At 42.7% G+C, this 13,072-nt stretch overlaps 8 protein-coding genes across 9 annotated transcripts; 5 read left to right on the top strand and 3 right to left on the bottom strand.

Annotated features, from left to right (window-relative positions):
- Positions 1 to 398: 398 nt before the first annotated feature.
- On the bottom strand, positions 399 to 2,692 carry Pof (RNA binding domain-containing protein painting of fourth). 2 transcript variants are annotated; one of them, XM_018105543.3, is made up of 4 exons: positions 2,290 to 2,692; positions 1,320 to 2,213; positions 1,023 to 1,256; positions 399 to 957 (listed from the first exon to the last, which is right to left on the bottom strand). In XM_018105543.3, the coding sequence occupies exons 1-4, from the start codon at positions 2,690 to 2,692 to the stop codon at positions 746 to 748; spliced, it is 1,743 nt and encodes a 580-aa protein (XP_017961032.1). In that variant the 3' UTR covers positions 399 to 745. The 2 variants fall into 2 exon arrangements, with proteins under 2 accessions (XP_017961032.1, XP_017961034.1); XM_018105545.3 differs by having other exon boundaries at positions 399 to 927.
- Positions 2,693 to 3,126: 434 nt separating this feature from the next.
- LOC108654330 (uncharacterized) lies at positions 3,127 to 3,931 on the top strand. Its single transcript, XM_018105552.3, has 3 exons — positions 3,127 to 3,225; positions 3,287 to 3,649; positions 3,702 to 3,931. Exons 1-3 carry the CDS (start codon positions 3,143 to 3,145, stop codon positions 3,904 to 3,906), a joined length of 651 nt encoding a protein of 216 aa, XP_017961041.1. The 5' UTR covers positions 3,127 to 3,142; the 3' UTR covers positions 3,907 to 3,931.
- A 195-nt stretch (positions 3,932 to 4,126) lies between these two features.
- LOC108654323 (RNA-binding protein 28) lies at positions 4,127 to 6,415 on the top strand. Its single transcript, XM_018105537.3, has 3 exons — positions 4,127 to 5,301; positions 5,360 to 5,615; positions 5,674 to 6,415. Exons 1-3 carry the CDS (start codon positions 4,127 to 4,129, stop codon positions 6,280 to 6,282), a joined length of 2,040 nt encoding a protein of 679 aa, XP_017961026.1. The 3' UTR covers positions 6,283 to 6,415.
- Positions 6,416 to 6,663: 248 nt separating this feature from the next.
- On the bottom strand, positions 6,664 to 7,851 carry ND-19 (NADH dehydrogenase [ubiquinone] 1 alpha subcomplex subunit 8). Its single transcript, XM_018105553.3, has 5 exons — positions 7,694 to 7,851; positions 7,476 to 7,631; positions 7,097 to 7,272; positions 6,946 to 7,036; positions 6,664 to 6,882 (listed from the first exon to the last, which is right to left on the bottom strand). The coding sequence occupies exons 2-5, from the start codon at positions 7,602 to 7,604 to the stop codon at positions 6,751 to 6,753; spliced, it is 528 nt and encodes a 175-aa protein (XP_017961042.1). The 5' UTR covers positions 7,605 to 7,631; positions 7,694 to 7,851; the 3' UTR covers positions 6,664 to 6,750.
- An 85-nt stretch (positions 7,852 to 7,936) lies between these two features.
- LOC108654328 (uncharacterized) lies at positions 7,937 to 8,921 on the top strand. Its single transcript, XM_018105548.3, has one exon. It carries the CDS (start codon positions 8,078 to 8,080, stop codon positions 8,867 to 8,869), a length of 792 nt encoding a protein of 263 aa, XP_017961037.1. The 5' UTR covers positions 7,937 to 8,077; the 3' UTR covers positions 8,870 to 8,921.
- Positions 8,922 to 8,959: 38 nt separating this feature from the next.
- Positions 8,960 to 9,594, top strand: Cpr60D (Cuticular protein 60D). The gene is made up of 2 exons (XM_018105555.3): positions 8,960 to 9,209; positions 9,266 to 9,594. The coding sequence occupies exons 1-2, from the start codon at positions 9,198 to 9,200 to the stop codon at positions 9,539 to 9,541; spliced, it is 288 nt and encodes a 95-aa protein (XP_017961044.1). The 5' UTR covers positions 8,960 to 9,197; the 3' UTR covers positions 9,542 to 9,594.
- Positions 9,595 to 9,687: 93 nt separating this feature from the next.
- LOC108654333 (larval cuticle protein 4) lies at positions 9,688 to 10,423 on the top strand. Its single transcript, XM_018105554.3, has 2 exons — positions 9,688 to 9,847; positions 9,904 to 10,423. Exons 1-2 carry the CDS (start codon positions 9,836 to 9,838, stop codon positions 10,288 to 10,290), a joined length of 399 nt encoding a protein of 132 aa, XP_017961043.1. The 5' UTR covers positions 9,688 to 9,835; the 3' UTR covers positions 10,291 to 10,423.
- Positions 10,424 to 11,043: 620 nt separating this feature from the next.
- LOC108654329 (isochorismatase domain-containing protein 1) lies at positions 11,044 to 12,184 on the bottom strand. Its single transcript, XM_018105551.3, has 4 exons — positions 11,974 to 12,184; positions 11,770 to 11,900; positions 11,505 to 11,714; positions 11,044 to 11,448 (listed from the first exon to the last, which is right to left on the bottom strand). Exons 2-4 carry the CDS (start codon positions 11,890 to 11,892, stop codon positions 11,176 to 11,178), a joined length of 606 nt encoding a protein of 201 aa, XP_017961040.1. The 5' UTR covers positions 11,893 to 11,900; positions 11,974 to 12,184; the 3' UTR covers positions 11,044 to 11,175.
- Positions 12,185 to 13,072: the final 888 nt, after the last annotated feature.

Genomic DNA, 13,072 nt, shown 5'->3' with positions numbered 1-13,072 from the left:
GCAAAACAGGAGATCAGGATCATATCATAAATCTATATAAATATATATATAGACTACCATACAACGAGTATATTATGTAACTTAAAGATGACAATTTGCGATATTAACTATAGCGAGCCATATGAAAAAAAACAAAAAAAAAAAAAAAAAAAAAAAAAACAAAATTCTTAACGATCAAGCAACTTATTTTAGTTAAAATTCGAATTGTTACAGTTTCAAACTGAAAGAGATTTTCGATTTTTTCGAAATTTTTTTGAGGTAACAATTAAATTTTATAGAAAATAAATCACTTAAGATCGTATGTGAATCAAAATAATAATGAAGAACTATAAAAACATTATATAGTATATGTATGTATAAGTGTAAGTGTTTCGTTTGTAAGAAAAATCTAAGCGATATTTGTTCGGGTTTAACATTTAAAACCGAAATATTATTATTATTAAATTTACTTATATTGTGTGTTACAATTTCATAGAATTGTACGTTTTGCAAAAGTGATCGAAAAACAAAAAAATAATACAAATAAATATGAATGTTAAAACACTACAAACCCCTAATTCTTCACTAACTACTGGGACGACGACGACTACTAATACTAATACTACTGGGGTACACAGAAAGCAGACATATTTACATATAAGGAATATGTATGAAGCTGATGATGAAATAGAAAATTATAAAGTCCTATACGCAAATAATTTTGAGGTGCTACAATTTGGTAGATTTTACATAAATCCTATCCTATCTATGTATCCAAATCGGCTTCGACTTGCGCATGAAGCACCTCCAAATTGGCAACTTTTGGAGTTTTCTTGTTTTTGTTCTCATTGCTGTTGTTGCTGTTGTTGTTGCTGTTCTGAGTATTACTGTTGTTTAGCTGTTGCTGCTGCTGCGCACTAGATTTTGTGCTCTTGCGGCGTCCGAGACCTGAAATCAACCAGCCAAAACAATCGGATGCTAAGTAAGGATAGGGATGAGCATAACGAGTGACTTAATATCTTAATCAAAATTGATTGGTTTACATTTGATGGGATCCTCCATGCCATCGATTGGGCAGGTTGTGCCACGATAGGGCGAGCTCGGTATGGCATCTAGCAAGAAATCCTGCTCCGGCTCGGTCGTACTCTGAGCAATACCTAAATAATCATTTTCCATTTTGATATCGTAGCTAGAACACGGCGACATTGAACGCTGCATTATAGAATATTTGTCTGTGGTCATATCAGATTGTGGCTCAATTTTGGCTATGATATTGGCTAGAGGAATTGAAACAGGCAATTAGTTAATGATCATCCCTTTGGCTTACAATTGAATCTTACAAAGACTGCCCTCCCTCTTCTGTAAGCTCCTTATGATGGCCCCATGCTCGGCCACCTGCAATTTGAGACGTTGTATCTCCTTCTCCTGGGCGGTCATCTTGCTCTCGCGCTTCTTGTGTGGAATGCTGCTGCTTAGGCTAACAACGCTGTGCGATTCGCAATGGTGACCCTCGTCATCGCTGTCCAGAATGGTAATCGACTCCACCGGTGGTGGGGAAATCACGCGACATTCAACGCCATCATCGTCGGTGGCAATCGTATCAATGGTCAGATTTGAGATGGCGCACATCGAGGCAGCTGTTGGATGAGTTAAGCGTTTGCGTAGGCGACGATAGCGCACGGTCAAGACGCGATTGTTAAGAGTGCGGCGCACCAGATCCCTGAAAGCATCCATGGCCAACTCGGCATTGGCATAGCGTACAAATGCATAACGTGCGCGCTTCTGGCGTTTCATGACGCCAATATCAACGCGCATGGAGTTCACAAACACCTTAATGTCGGCAGCATTCATATTGAATGGTATATTGCTCACATATAGTGAGCAAGGATCAATGCATTCAGCCTGCTCCTCATCGGTGAATGTCTTCAGCTCGGCGTGCAAGCGACCATGACCGAAGCGCACCTGCTTTAGCTCCTCTATGGTACGTTCGACATTTGCGCCAGCCTTCAAGTGGACCAAACAGTAACGCTGCGCGACGTTTGTGGGAAAGACCACATCACGAATGCTATCCGAGAATTCACTGACCGAAGCAACGCTTATTTTTGGATCTGGAAAACGTACAAGCAGTGTTGGGGCTTGTGGTGTCTTTGTGGCCAGTTCGCGCTCCAACTCAAGAGCACGCAATGCATTCTGACGACGTAAATTGGTGAGTGCCTTGCGATTTAATTTGGCAGCTAAAATTGGGAGTCGCCCCGACATAAAGATGATAATGTAAATGTTTTTTTTTTTTTCTTTTTCTCTTTTGCTTACTCTGGGTATTCGATTTGGAGTCCTTGTCCGACTCAAATAAAGTTTGCCCATCATTGGCCGAGGTCTTGGATTCAGTATTGGACATCCAGGAGCAGAGTTGGCTGCCAGCCGGGGTCTGTTGGAACATAAATGACTCTAATGAAGGGGCGCATCCGTTGCCAGTGTATGGCGCCACATGATTGCTGGGCGACAGATTCTCGTGATCAGCTTTTAAGCTATCACAATCTGTTTCCTTGGTAGGTTCTAGTTGCAAGCATTCTGTTTGTGGATCGCTCGTTTCCTTATCTAAACCTGATTCCTGATCCAACTGCAGAAGATCTTCATCTGTATCTACAGCTGATGTGCGCTTGGCATCTGGGCCATCGCCCAAGCCCGTTTTGCATGCCAAACGTTTTAAATCCATATCATCAACGAAATACGCTATATATTCCAGAATTGTGCTGTATAAAACTATTGCGTAAAAATCACTTTTTTAACAAAATATCAGCTCCTTAACAAAATATGTTGCTGTGTTGTGTAGCCGACTAAGTGGCAACGCCAAACGCTCAGCTGATTTCTGTAAGCGCACGGCCGACTGCGCTCACACAAAAATACTCACATCTGTTAAGCAGAGTATCGAGCTCATACAATTTACAAGAAAACAAAACTTAAGCTAGCTGTCCTACGGTGAATACACAATGGACTATGAATTAATATATGTTAAGTAATTAGTAAATATAAAAAAATATTTAAGTTTTTGGGTATATGAAACAATTTATGCGTATTTTCTATTTCTTAAATAGACTTCTTGGCTCACGGCTTGTCTGATCAGCATACTTTCCTAAAAACTTAAGCAGCTAACATAACAAACAAAATGTGTGCAGCACTTTTGCGAAATAGCATTAAATGCATTAATTTAAGATTAAATACAACAGTGCTTACTAAGAGAAATATCTGGTAGGGACTTTACTTTGTTAAATAATAAAGAAATAATTAAATCATGTATCTTTTATTTCAGCACAAGTGCACTACGCTGCAAGTGGCGGAACGCAAGCTCCGCAGATGTGGAGCGTAGTCTCTTAAAGGGTGATAATTTGCCGGCAAATTATCAGCTCATTTATCGTGCACCCTTGGAGAAATATGTGGCCTGGGCAAAGAATGTTTCGACTCTTACAGTCTCCCTTATTACCTTAGTTGCCGGCTACAACCTGGCCACCACATCAATGAACTTTTCGAGTGCTCTGAAGAAAATTGACGTTGGAGTGCTGGCGTCGACTGAAGCAGATTTTTATTTCTTTGCAGTGGGGTTTGTGCTAATAAATATGGCCATACGAATTTTCGTATTCAAATACCCACTGAGGATTTACAAGAGCGGCGAAAAGTAAGTAATAGATAAGTTATTATTTTATATAAATTACATAATCTTGTTACAGATATGTTGCCGTCTATGGCTCACAATGGCCTGTTGGCACAGTCAAGCATTATTTTCAACGCGGTCAAATAGAAGAGTTTAAAAATGTCCTAAATCCTTGGAGTCACATTATATTTAAGCTGGGCCACCGTTCATCGATGTTAATAATTGACTACTTTAAGACCCCATCAGAATTTCATGAGCTATTTAAGGAGAAAGAAACCTAATGTTTAATTGTCTAACAAAAAAGTGTTCATAAAAAAATATAAAAAATAAATTTTGAAATTTGTTTTGCTTATTGCAAATCGTAAACAAATACGTGGAGCTGCCACACTTGAAGCAACAGGTATTTAGCGATAGTGGCAGCATCGTCGCTATCGATATATCCAACCACCGATAGGCTAACGCTTGAACTCCACGTGCGGTGCGAATGTTTATGTGCGGAAAATGGAGCTCAAAAAAATGAAACCTCTGCTAGATACAGAACCAGAGTCCAACGGTAATGTGAATGAAAAAAAGCCAGCGAAGCGACGAAACCCATTCAACACGCAACGCTTAAAGGAAGAAAAGGAGCGCAGGCAAAAGAAGCGAGCTCGCCTCATTGTGCGCAACATCAGTTACAAATCAACGGACGAAACGCTGCGCGAATATTTTGGGCAATGGGGCACTTTGGAAGATGTGCACATCCTAAAACGTGGCGACGGAAAACTCGTTGGCTGCGCATTTGTGCAATATGAGACCGTCAATCAGGCAACCAAGGCTATACTGAAATCCAATGGAAAGGAACTGTTGGGACGTAAGATTTTCGTGGATTGGGCCATTGGCAAGGATGAATATACAGCCAAGCACCAGAAAGATGAACCCGAGGATAAGAAACCCAAGCTGGAGGTGAAGGAAGAGAATGAAAATGAAAATGGAACTGAGACCGTGCAGAAAAAGGTCCCAGAGAAAGCTGATGAAGAGGAGGAACTGAGTGAGAACGAAGACGAAGAAGATTCCGATAATGATGATGGCAGTGATAATGATGATGATGATGATGAAGATGATGATGATGACATTGATGATGATGATGGCAGTGATGATGAAGGCAATGATGATGATGATGAAGATGAAAAGAAAGACAAAAAGGACTTGAAATCAAAACTGGAACACGTGAAGCGGGAGAAAATCATTTCCAATGATGTACAAGAAGGCTGCACAGTCTTCATCAAGAACGTGCCCTTTGACGCCGAAGATGCGGATTTGCGTAAAGTGTGCCGTAAATTCGGAGTAGTGCAGTATGCAATCATTAATCGGCAAGCAGTTTCCGGCCATTCCAAAGGCACAGCCTTTGTCAAATTTAAGGCCAAGGAGTCGGCCGATCTCTGTCTGCAGGCTGGCACCGAGTTTAAGTTAATGGATGAGGTGCTGGATCCACATCCAGCGCTAAGTCGTGATGAAATTAAAGCCAAAAAAGCCGAAAACTCTAAGGAGGAGACCAAGGATTCGCGTAATCTCTATCTGGCCAGAGAGGGTCTAATCATGGCCAATTCAAAGGCAGCCGAAGGAGTTTCCGCCTCCGACATGGCCAAGCGACACGAATTGGAGCAGGTGAAAACGCAGGTGCTCAAGAACTTGAACCGGTAAGTTCTAAAAACGCAATATAATTGTGAAAATTATTTAATTACTTTCCTATTCCAGCTTCGTTTCACGCAATCGCCTATCCATACACAATCTGCCCTTGAACTATGACAACGAGAAGCTCAAGCAGATGGCTCTCACCTACACGGGGTTTCGTCCACACGAATGCCGAGTGATGCGTGACCACAAGATTACGCCAGAGCATCCAAATGGCAAATCCAAAGGCTTCGGCTTTTTATCCTTCGACACCCATCAGAAAGCTCTTGCTGCGCTGCGCAAGCTAAATAACAATCCCAAAATCTTTGGCACGCAACACGTAAGTAGATCTCTGTTCCACTCACTGAGAGTTACTCAACTTTGTCCATATCTTGCAGCGTCCCATTGTAGCGTTTAGCATTGAGGATCGAGCGGTGCACAAGATCAAGGAGAAACGGACGGAGCGGTCCAAGCTAAATAATCCCACATACAAATCGAAGCTGGAACAGCGAAAGGAGCAGCGGGCGCTCAAGCGGAAGGGTATAAAGCCAACTCCAAAGATCATGGGCCCACAGGACGATAACAAGGCGAAACTACAGAAACACATCAAGAAACTGGAGGCGAGTCGAGCAGCCAAGGCAGAGGGCAAACAGAAGCAACAACAGAAGAAGGTCAGCGATGTGGAGGGCGACTATGTGGGCACTGCTGCCAAGCCGGGCACCTCCCTTCGCATGCGTTCAAAGAAAAAGATCATTGAGCAGGCGCAAGAGCATATGAAACGCGTGAAGACCGAGAAACGGAAACAGAAGAACAAAAAGATTCGCGAATCACATTTGGCGGAACGCAAGGCCAACAATCGACCCAAACAAGGACGGAAAAAGGAAAAGGACGAGCTACGACCTCTTATCAACAAATACAAAAACATGATCAGTGGCAATGAAGGCGGCGGAGGTGTGACAGACGGCAAAGTGAAGAAACCCAAGCGTACCAAATGGTATACGGATTAGTTACTAGAGATGATTCTGTTAGTGTAAATAAGATCTATTAAATGTTTAGGAGTGAAACAGCAATTGAAGCCATGAGTGAGGTGGAAATGTTCGATGCTAAATAAATTTTAAATTCACTGATTATTAACATAAATATTTTGATCAGACTTGTGTAAGAAAGGAATAGCCTCAATGGCTCTCTGTAATCTTCATCTAGGATTGCCAAATACGATGATAGCTACTACAACTAAAAGATTTAAACAGCATTCCGGATAATAGTAAACCTGTCTCTATTACATAAATAGACTTAAGAGTTTACAACGGGAACACTTGTTGAATCCTTGACAATCCAAGCTGGACCAAGCACAAATGAAATTTGCTGATTAACAAAAATGCGTTGGCTTACTAATGGAAACAAGATTTTATGCATGTTGTAAACTACAAGTTTGGCCAATGGCCCGCCCTAAGAATTTGACTAAGCCACAACGTTTATTCCAGCCAAAAGAAGCGCGAACCGTATTTGGCTGGTGGAGTTGGATAATCCTCTGGCAGGCCGGGCGTAGCATCGGGATATGATTTGATGGGCTCTTTCTCAGGTGCCTTGCGCTCCGTTTGAATGACCTGAAAAGAAGAAAGCAAATGCCAATAAAATTATAATAAAATTCTAATTTCTGGGTTACTCACCTTGGCACGCGCAAAGTAGCCATAGGAAGGACGGTCCCAGTCAAAGTGGTCCTTTACACACTTATCAAAAACACCCTGAGTCTTGCGGCAACTGAAAAACGGCAAGTGTGGGCATGTGACCATGATCAGTCAATCACAAATCGCTACTTACTGGCTGAATGCCATGGTGCCGCTGCTCTTGTCCAGGCAAGTGGCGTACTGCATGAACTCCTCATGGCAGCTCTTCTTTACCTTGCGAAAGAAATTTAGGGCGCAGCTGGTGACGGCGCGTCCCTCGGCCAAGCAGGCGCGCGGATCATCTAGCTCTTGGCGACAAAGCATGAACTCCTGCAAAATGGGCGAACAGGAACATTAAAAAAAACGTAAACAAAAACAATTGCCCCACAGCTTTTGAGGTTAGGTTATATAACTGCGTCTGGGAGCCATTTAGCCGGGACATTTACACATCAGCTGAGTGAACACCTCTAATACATGCATTTAGGCATAGCTTTCAGTATGTAATAGTTGCTTTAAAAGTGAAGTATACTCACATTATTGACTCCTTCGCATTGCTTGCCCAAGTGAAAAGAACCAGCACGGAGCGCAGCCGACGATAGATTCAGTTCCTGCACATCCAGTTCTGCCTCTTCGGGCAGTGTTGTTTTGTTTGTAATAACCATTGCGTCCTGGCTGTGATGCCCGTTGCTCTAAAAGTGTAGTAAAGACGTTTTAATGACAAACAAATACATTAAATTGTTATTTTTGTTACGTTTTCGAGTCACAAATCTCGTCTCCAGCAAACCAACAGCTGTTCACCGATTAACTATCGATGAGCATAACCGTTTCACGCAAGCGGCACAAGTAGCTGCGTCGTGCAGCTATCGATTGTGAATTACATCGCGATGAATTCGATATTTTCGGATTTGCATATTTATTTATCTTCGCCTACTTTTTTTTGTATTATTAGAATCATTGCTGTTATAATGCCATGATCATTTATGAGCACAAATATGTCAAATTTCAATCTCGAATTGTCGCTGGCATAACCGTTTGACAGTTTCGATAATGTGGGACAATCGATTATCGAATTTTAAATAAAAAATAAATTTTAAAAATAAAAAACCGTTTCTATGAATATCTAAATTGCGCAGTCATGAACACCTTCTCGTTGATTCTAATGATATCGCTTATGAGCGTGCCTCTCACACTGCAGGCCGCAATCAAAGATGATCCTAAATCCGTTGTGAATTCAAAGAACGACAATGTGAAGGCACTGGATTATAAAAACTCTGTTCAAGAGATTGTCAAGGATCTCATAGGCACTTGGACGTCGCCATTGGTATATCTAAAGAATCGCGGTTACCTAAGGGGACCTCAGATTGGCTTTGATATGCTAATGTCGAACGACATGAACGACTCGAAGGATGACAAGAAGAACGTGGAACGCGTGTCTCGCAGCTCAGCTGACGACGAGGACACGCCAAATGACCTGGGCCACCTGTTTCGCACGCTCTTCTCAACCAGCGACGATGGCAATGTTTCCGATCAAATCAAATCCAAGATGGGCGTGCCGTGGGACATGAATGCTCTCAAGACGACCGTGCGCAACGAAGTCTCCCGATTCTATGAGAAGTTCTACGACAAACACAGCAAGCAGACGGTGAACAAGGATAGTGAAATAGACACGGAAATAGACAGAGAGGTTGCTCATCTATATCCATCGTTGGTAGACGGCGAAAAGGAACAGGAGAGCATTAACGAGAAGGAAAAGGAGAAGGAGAAGAAGGCGATTAGCAGCGTGAAAACTGTTTTGAAGCAGCCAAAGCTGAGCAATGGATTGGCCAAAATACTAACTGCTCGAGTCAAGCCTTTGGTGCAGCAGCAGCAGCAGCAGCAGCAGCAGGAGTTGCTAAAGGAACAAAAAGCACCGAATCCATCCACATAAAGTTCATTTTTAACTGCTTTAATAATTGATTTGGTTTCTGTTTATATATACATATGCATTTTTCGATTTATCTGAAATTTGAATTTCAATTTGTTATTTGACGAGCCCTTCAAAACCAGACGCGCGAGTGAGAGAGAGGGAGATGGAGAGGGAGAGAGAGCAATCCATGCTAATCTAATTGAATTGCTCATTGAATTAATTAAAGCATTAACAGCGATTAATTGAAACTCGTTTGGGCTGAAACCGAAAACGAAAACCGGAGCGCGGCTATAAAAAGCCGCTGCCCTGCTGCTATTCGAGCAAAAAAGGAAAACAAATATCAAAAATCATGTTGAATCATGTGAGTAACGAGAATTGATTTGATTTCGGTTAAGCGAACTGACTTTGCATATCTAGAAATATCTCCTCCTGCTGGTGGTGCTCCTGTGCGCCAGCTTCACCTTGGCCGATGTGAAGGAGCTGGAGCCCGTGCTGATTAAGCACATCAATCAGCAGAATCTGGATGGCGCTGGCCAATACAATCACGAGATCGAGGTGAATAATGGCGTCAGGGCATCGGCCAAGGGCAACGTGAACAGCGTCCAAGGTGAATACTTTCTGCCCGGCGAGGAGGGACCCATACGTGTGACCTATACAGCCGATGCCACTGGCTTTCATCCACATATTAATTAAACTCGTCTTGATGCAACTCGTTTACCCGAAAAATAAATATAAATAAAAATAAAGCTGAACTCAAAATTCAACTGAAAACGAAATGTGATACAGTTAAATGGGACGGTGAGCGGGGCAGGCAATTGTAATTTATGCAGCTCATTACATTTCAATTTTAATAAAACAGATCAGCTTAATATATATTTACGTCTTTACGTACGTATATATCAACGGCTTTGCACAACAATTTTGCTGGGGCTATAAAAGCCTTTGGCTAAGCGCAGTTGGAGCAGCAATTGAAACCCAAATATCAACATGTACAAACATGTAAGTATATTAAACACCTCAACACCTGTCCAACTCTCACTAACGCTGTCGGACAGCTCTTCCTGATTGTCGCCCTGCTGATTGCCGTCGGCTCCGCCGTGGATGACGATGCCCATGCCAAGGCGAAGGAGGTGCATAAGGATGACGGCCATGGCAACTTTGCATATAGCTATGACATAACGAACGGCATCGGCGCCCAGGAGGTTGGCGACGCTCACAATAATGTCCAGGGCCAATATCACTTTACCACAAAGGAGGGCGTACCCATTCAGGTGTCCTACACAGCCGACGAGAACGGATATCATCCACATGGCGACTCGCTGCCCACGCCGCCGCCCACACCTGAAGCCATACTGAAGGCGCTGGCTTACATCGAGGCGCATCCGCCCAAGGAGGAGCAGAAGGTGCGTCCACGCCCGCAGCCAAAACACGGCAGACATTAAGCATTAGGCACTCGCCATATCGCCCTGTTACCCTACACACACACACACTTACGCACACTCAACGATATTTCAATTGCAATTGGTTGCGTCCTTTCATCAGTTGGACATAAAAATAAAACTTTACGACGCAAGATTTTCCACAAATTTCTATCCAAAGTGGGGGCTGTGGCGCGGCACGGCACGTGTCGCCGTTCCAACTCTTTCGCCAAGTCCATAAAATACGCATTGTCATGCTGCGCTGGGTGGGTGGGTGGTGGAGGCGATAGCCGGAAGGGATGGCCATTGTAAATGTTATATTTAAATGCGACGAGTCCATTGTTCGATCTGAATGGAAGCCATTCGAAAACATGTTCCGGAAACGACAACTTAATGGAATATCTAAAAGTCCATTCACAGCCACATACAACAGACCCAAGGCATTTCAATGGACCATACAGCTCATTCAGATCCTGGCAATCGCCATGCCAGATCGGCACTTGCAAGTATTTCAATTCGAGATTCTGCTTAGTCGAAATGCATGTAACTAGACAGAACTTAATGGGGTAACAATCGGCCTAGCTAGAACGTTTGAGATCCGCGATTGCCTGCATTTCCTTTAGCATTTCAGCCCATAGTATATATTTTGATTCAGCTGCTGGTTTTCCCTGTTGCTTGCTTGCTATATACGGCGCTCACTTAGGGTATTAAAAGAAAGTAAATAACTTATTTATCTACTTACCTAAGTAGATCCCTCAAGTACAAGCTGTGCATCTTAATCATCACCGTTCTTATATTGTTACACCTTTGTCACCTTTCTTAACACCTCAGTTAACAGTTTCAAAATGACAGCACGGAATATAGTTTACTTTAAATGCGATAAACAAGTAATATATAACAAAAACTCTTCTACAGCTTGGCAGGATTGCGTGCCAGCTCCATGTCCTGCGAGATGGGGTTCACCAGCTTGCGCACAATATCGAACTTTGGATTGTTCTTATCGCGAACCAGATCAAAGATAACGCTCTCGCTGGTGGTGATGATGCAGCCCGCCTGTCTCAGGCGCTCCAGGGCCAAATCACGATCCTGTTTGAGACGCGAGCAGCAGCAATCGGCCACAATGTAGACATTGATATCCTGCTCCCGCAGATCAATTGCCGTTTGCTCTATGCATATGTGAGACTAAAAGAGGCAAGAGATTCAGTTACTCAGCAACAATAGCAAGTGAAACTAATTACCTCGAGTCCATAGAGCACCACATCCTGTGGCTTCTCGCCAAAGATGTCCTTTATGACGCTCTTCACCTGCGGCGTCATCATGCTAAAGTAGGTCTTACCCATCACAGCCTTTGCATGGGATATATCCACCTCGGCCACCGTTTTGCCCAGCTTCTCGGGATAGTGTTCCGTTACAACCAAAGGCACATCCAAAACTTTGCCCGCCTTTGTCTGCAAAAACAATCGATTATCGATAACGAATTTGGTTACAAAGTTCACAGCTTACCAGCTTATCTACGTTCTTGACCATATTGTCGAAGAGCGGCATGCTGGGCCGAAATTTCTCCTGTATGTCGCAGAGCAGAAACAAAGTCTTCTTCGGATTCAGGTGGCAGCGTCTGAAGGCCATTTTTGTTGCTGTTGTTAATGTAGAACAAACTATTCATTGGACGCAAACAAATTAGATAATCAGCTATATGTATCTATATACTTGACTAATTTTCTGTCCTTATCAATTAAGAGTCCAATTGATTTGAGCCAGCGAGAACAAAGTTTCTTACTCAGTGATGGTCTAATCAGCGCAGAACAGCTGTTGCTCCGAAGCGAAACGGTTAAACAATATCGATAGCAGCACATACATTTTGGCGTGAGCGTTGCCACACCAATAATTAAGGCTGCGTATGCTGATCACTATCTGCGATACTCATCGATGATTACAGCCTGAAACAGACAACAATTTGAGTTTTGATATATATATACATACTTGTATATGCATAAGATATATTTATATTTGAATATCATTTTAATGGAATTCTGATTAAGAATGAATTTCCTAGTTGTAAGTAACTTTGTTATTAATAGTAATATTAGCTGCAACGCATATAGCGTCACCAAACGGTTATGCCCCCGCACAATTTAACGATGATTATAGCTGTTGATTATAAAAAACGTTAATTTTCAAATCTAATTTAAGTGGCTTTCAATTTAAATGGATTAAAAAGCACTTAAGCAACAGTCGTTAATTAAAAGCAACAGTGTCGAGGCTCATGGGCTCAGTCCCCCCTCAAAAAGCAAAGCAAACAGCCAATAGGCATAAAGTCAACATTTATCAACTGCTGCCGACTAATCTCAAATCCCAGGCCCACTAGCTGCCATTTTGTGGCACTCAACTAGGGTCTTGAGCACTACCAAACCCCACGTGGCAATTAAACAAAATTGTGTGGACCCACCCAGACAAAACTGAGCTCACACCAACCAACACACACACACACATACACACAGGTAGCAGATTTATATTCATAAGTTAGGCCGCAGAACAGGCAAACAGCTGTGAGGGTTTGTAGATAAAGAGAGATGGAGAGAATGAGAGAGAGAGAGAGAGAGAGAGAGCTTGGGCTGCTGTGTTGTGCTCCGCTGTGCTGTGCTGGCATTTATAATTGAATTCCTTAATGCGGGCGGCTGGCCCCGCCCATCGCATAGCATTATAGTAATGAAGCCACAGTCAATTTCAATAACGCAATCAAATGCGTGCAATTTCCAAAAAACCACAACATCCAAAGCCAAAGCGAACCAAAATGTCCAATTGACCA

Source organism: Drosophila navojoa, chromosome 5 (assembly GCF_054131105.1).
Source record: "Drosophila navojoa isolate 15081-1374.11 chromosome 5, UAZ_NAV_1.0, whole genome shotgun sequence".
Taxonomy (NCBI): Eukaryota; Metazoa; Arthropoda; class Insecta; order Diptera; family Drosophilidae; genus Drosophila; species Drosophila navojoa.
The sequence above is the reverse complement of the archived record's forward strand: the minus strand, read 5'-3'. Positions and strand labels throughout refer to the sequence as shown.

Bases quoted from the DNA above. Each gene is read 5' to 3' on its own strand.
- Pof (XM_018105543.3), bottom strand. From the start codon at position 2,692: ATGGATTTAAAACGTTTGGCATGCAAAACGGGCTTGGGCGATGGCCCA. The intron at 2,214-2,289 runs GTAAGCAAAAGA...TCCCAATTTTAG, and splicing joins CTCCAAATCGAATACCCAGA to CTGCCAAATTAAATCGCAAG. The intron at 958-1,022 runs GTAAACCAATCA...ATCCTTACTTAG, and splicing joins CATGGAGGATCCCATCAAAT to CATCCGATTGTTTTGGCTGG.
- LOC108654330 (XM_018105552.3), top strand. From the start codon at position 3,143: ATGTGTGCAGCACTTTTGCGAAATAGCATTAAATGCATTAATTTAAGA. The intron at 3,226-3,286 runs GTAGGGACTTTA...CTTTTATTTCAG, and splicing joins CTTACTAAGAGAAATATCTG to CACAAGTGCACTACGCTGCA. The intron at 3,650-3,701 runs GTAAGTAATAGA...ATCTTGTTACAG, and splicing joins ATTTACAAGAGCGGCGAAAA to ATATGTTGCCGTCTATGGCT.
- LOC108654323 (XM_018105537.3), top strand. From the start codon at position 4,127: ATGGAGCTCAAAAAAATGAAACCTCTGCTAGATACAGAACCAGAGTCC. The intron at 5,302-5,359 runs GTAAGTTCTAAA...TTCCTATTCCAG, and splicing joins GTGCTCAAGAACTTGAACCG to CTTCGTTTCACGCAATCGCC. The intron at 5,616-5,673 runs GTAAGTAGATCT...CATATCTTGCAG, and splicing joins AAATCTTTGGCACGCAACAC to CGTCCCATTGTAGCGTTTAG.
- ND-19 (XM_018105553.3), bottom strand. From the start codon at position 7,604: ATGGTTATTACAAACAAAACAACACTGCCCGAAGAGGCAGAACTGGAT. The intron at 7,037-7,096 runs GTAAGTAGCGAT...GCCGTTTTTCAG, and splicing joins GGCACCATGGCATTCAGCCA to TTGCCGCAAGACTCAGGGTG. The intron at 6,883-6,945 runs GTGAGTAACCCA...TCTTCTTTTCAG, and splicing joins GCTACTTTGCGCGTGCCAAG to GTCATTCAAACGGAGCGCAA.
- LOC108654328 (XM_018105548.3), top strand. From the start codon at position 8,078: ATGAACACCTTCTCGTTGATTCTAATGATATCGCTTATGAGCGTGCCT.
- LOC108654329 (XM_018105551.3), bottom strand. From the start codon at position 11,892: ATGGCCTTCAGACGCTGCCACCTGAATCCGAAGAAGACTTTGTTTCTG. The intron at 11,715-11,769 runs GTAAGCTGTGAA...TTGTTTTTGCAG, and splicing joins TCAAGAACGTAGATAAGCTG to ACAAAGGCGGGCAAAGTTTT. The intron at 11,449-11,504 runs GTAATTAGTTTC...TGCCTCTTTTAG, and splicing joins TGGTGCTCTATGGACTCGAG to TCTCACATATGCATAGAGCA.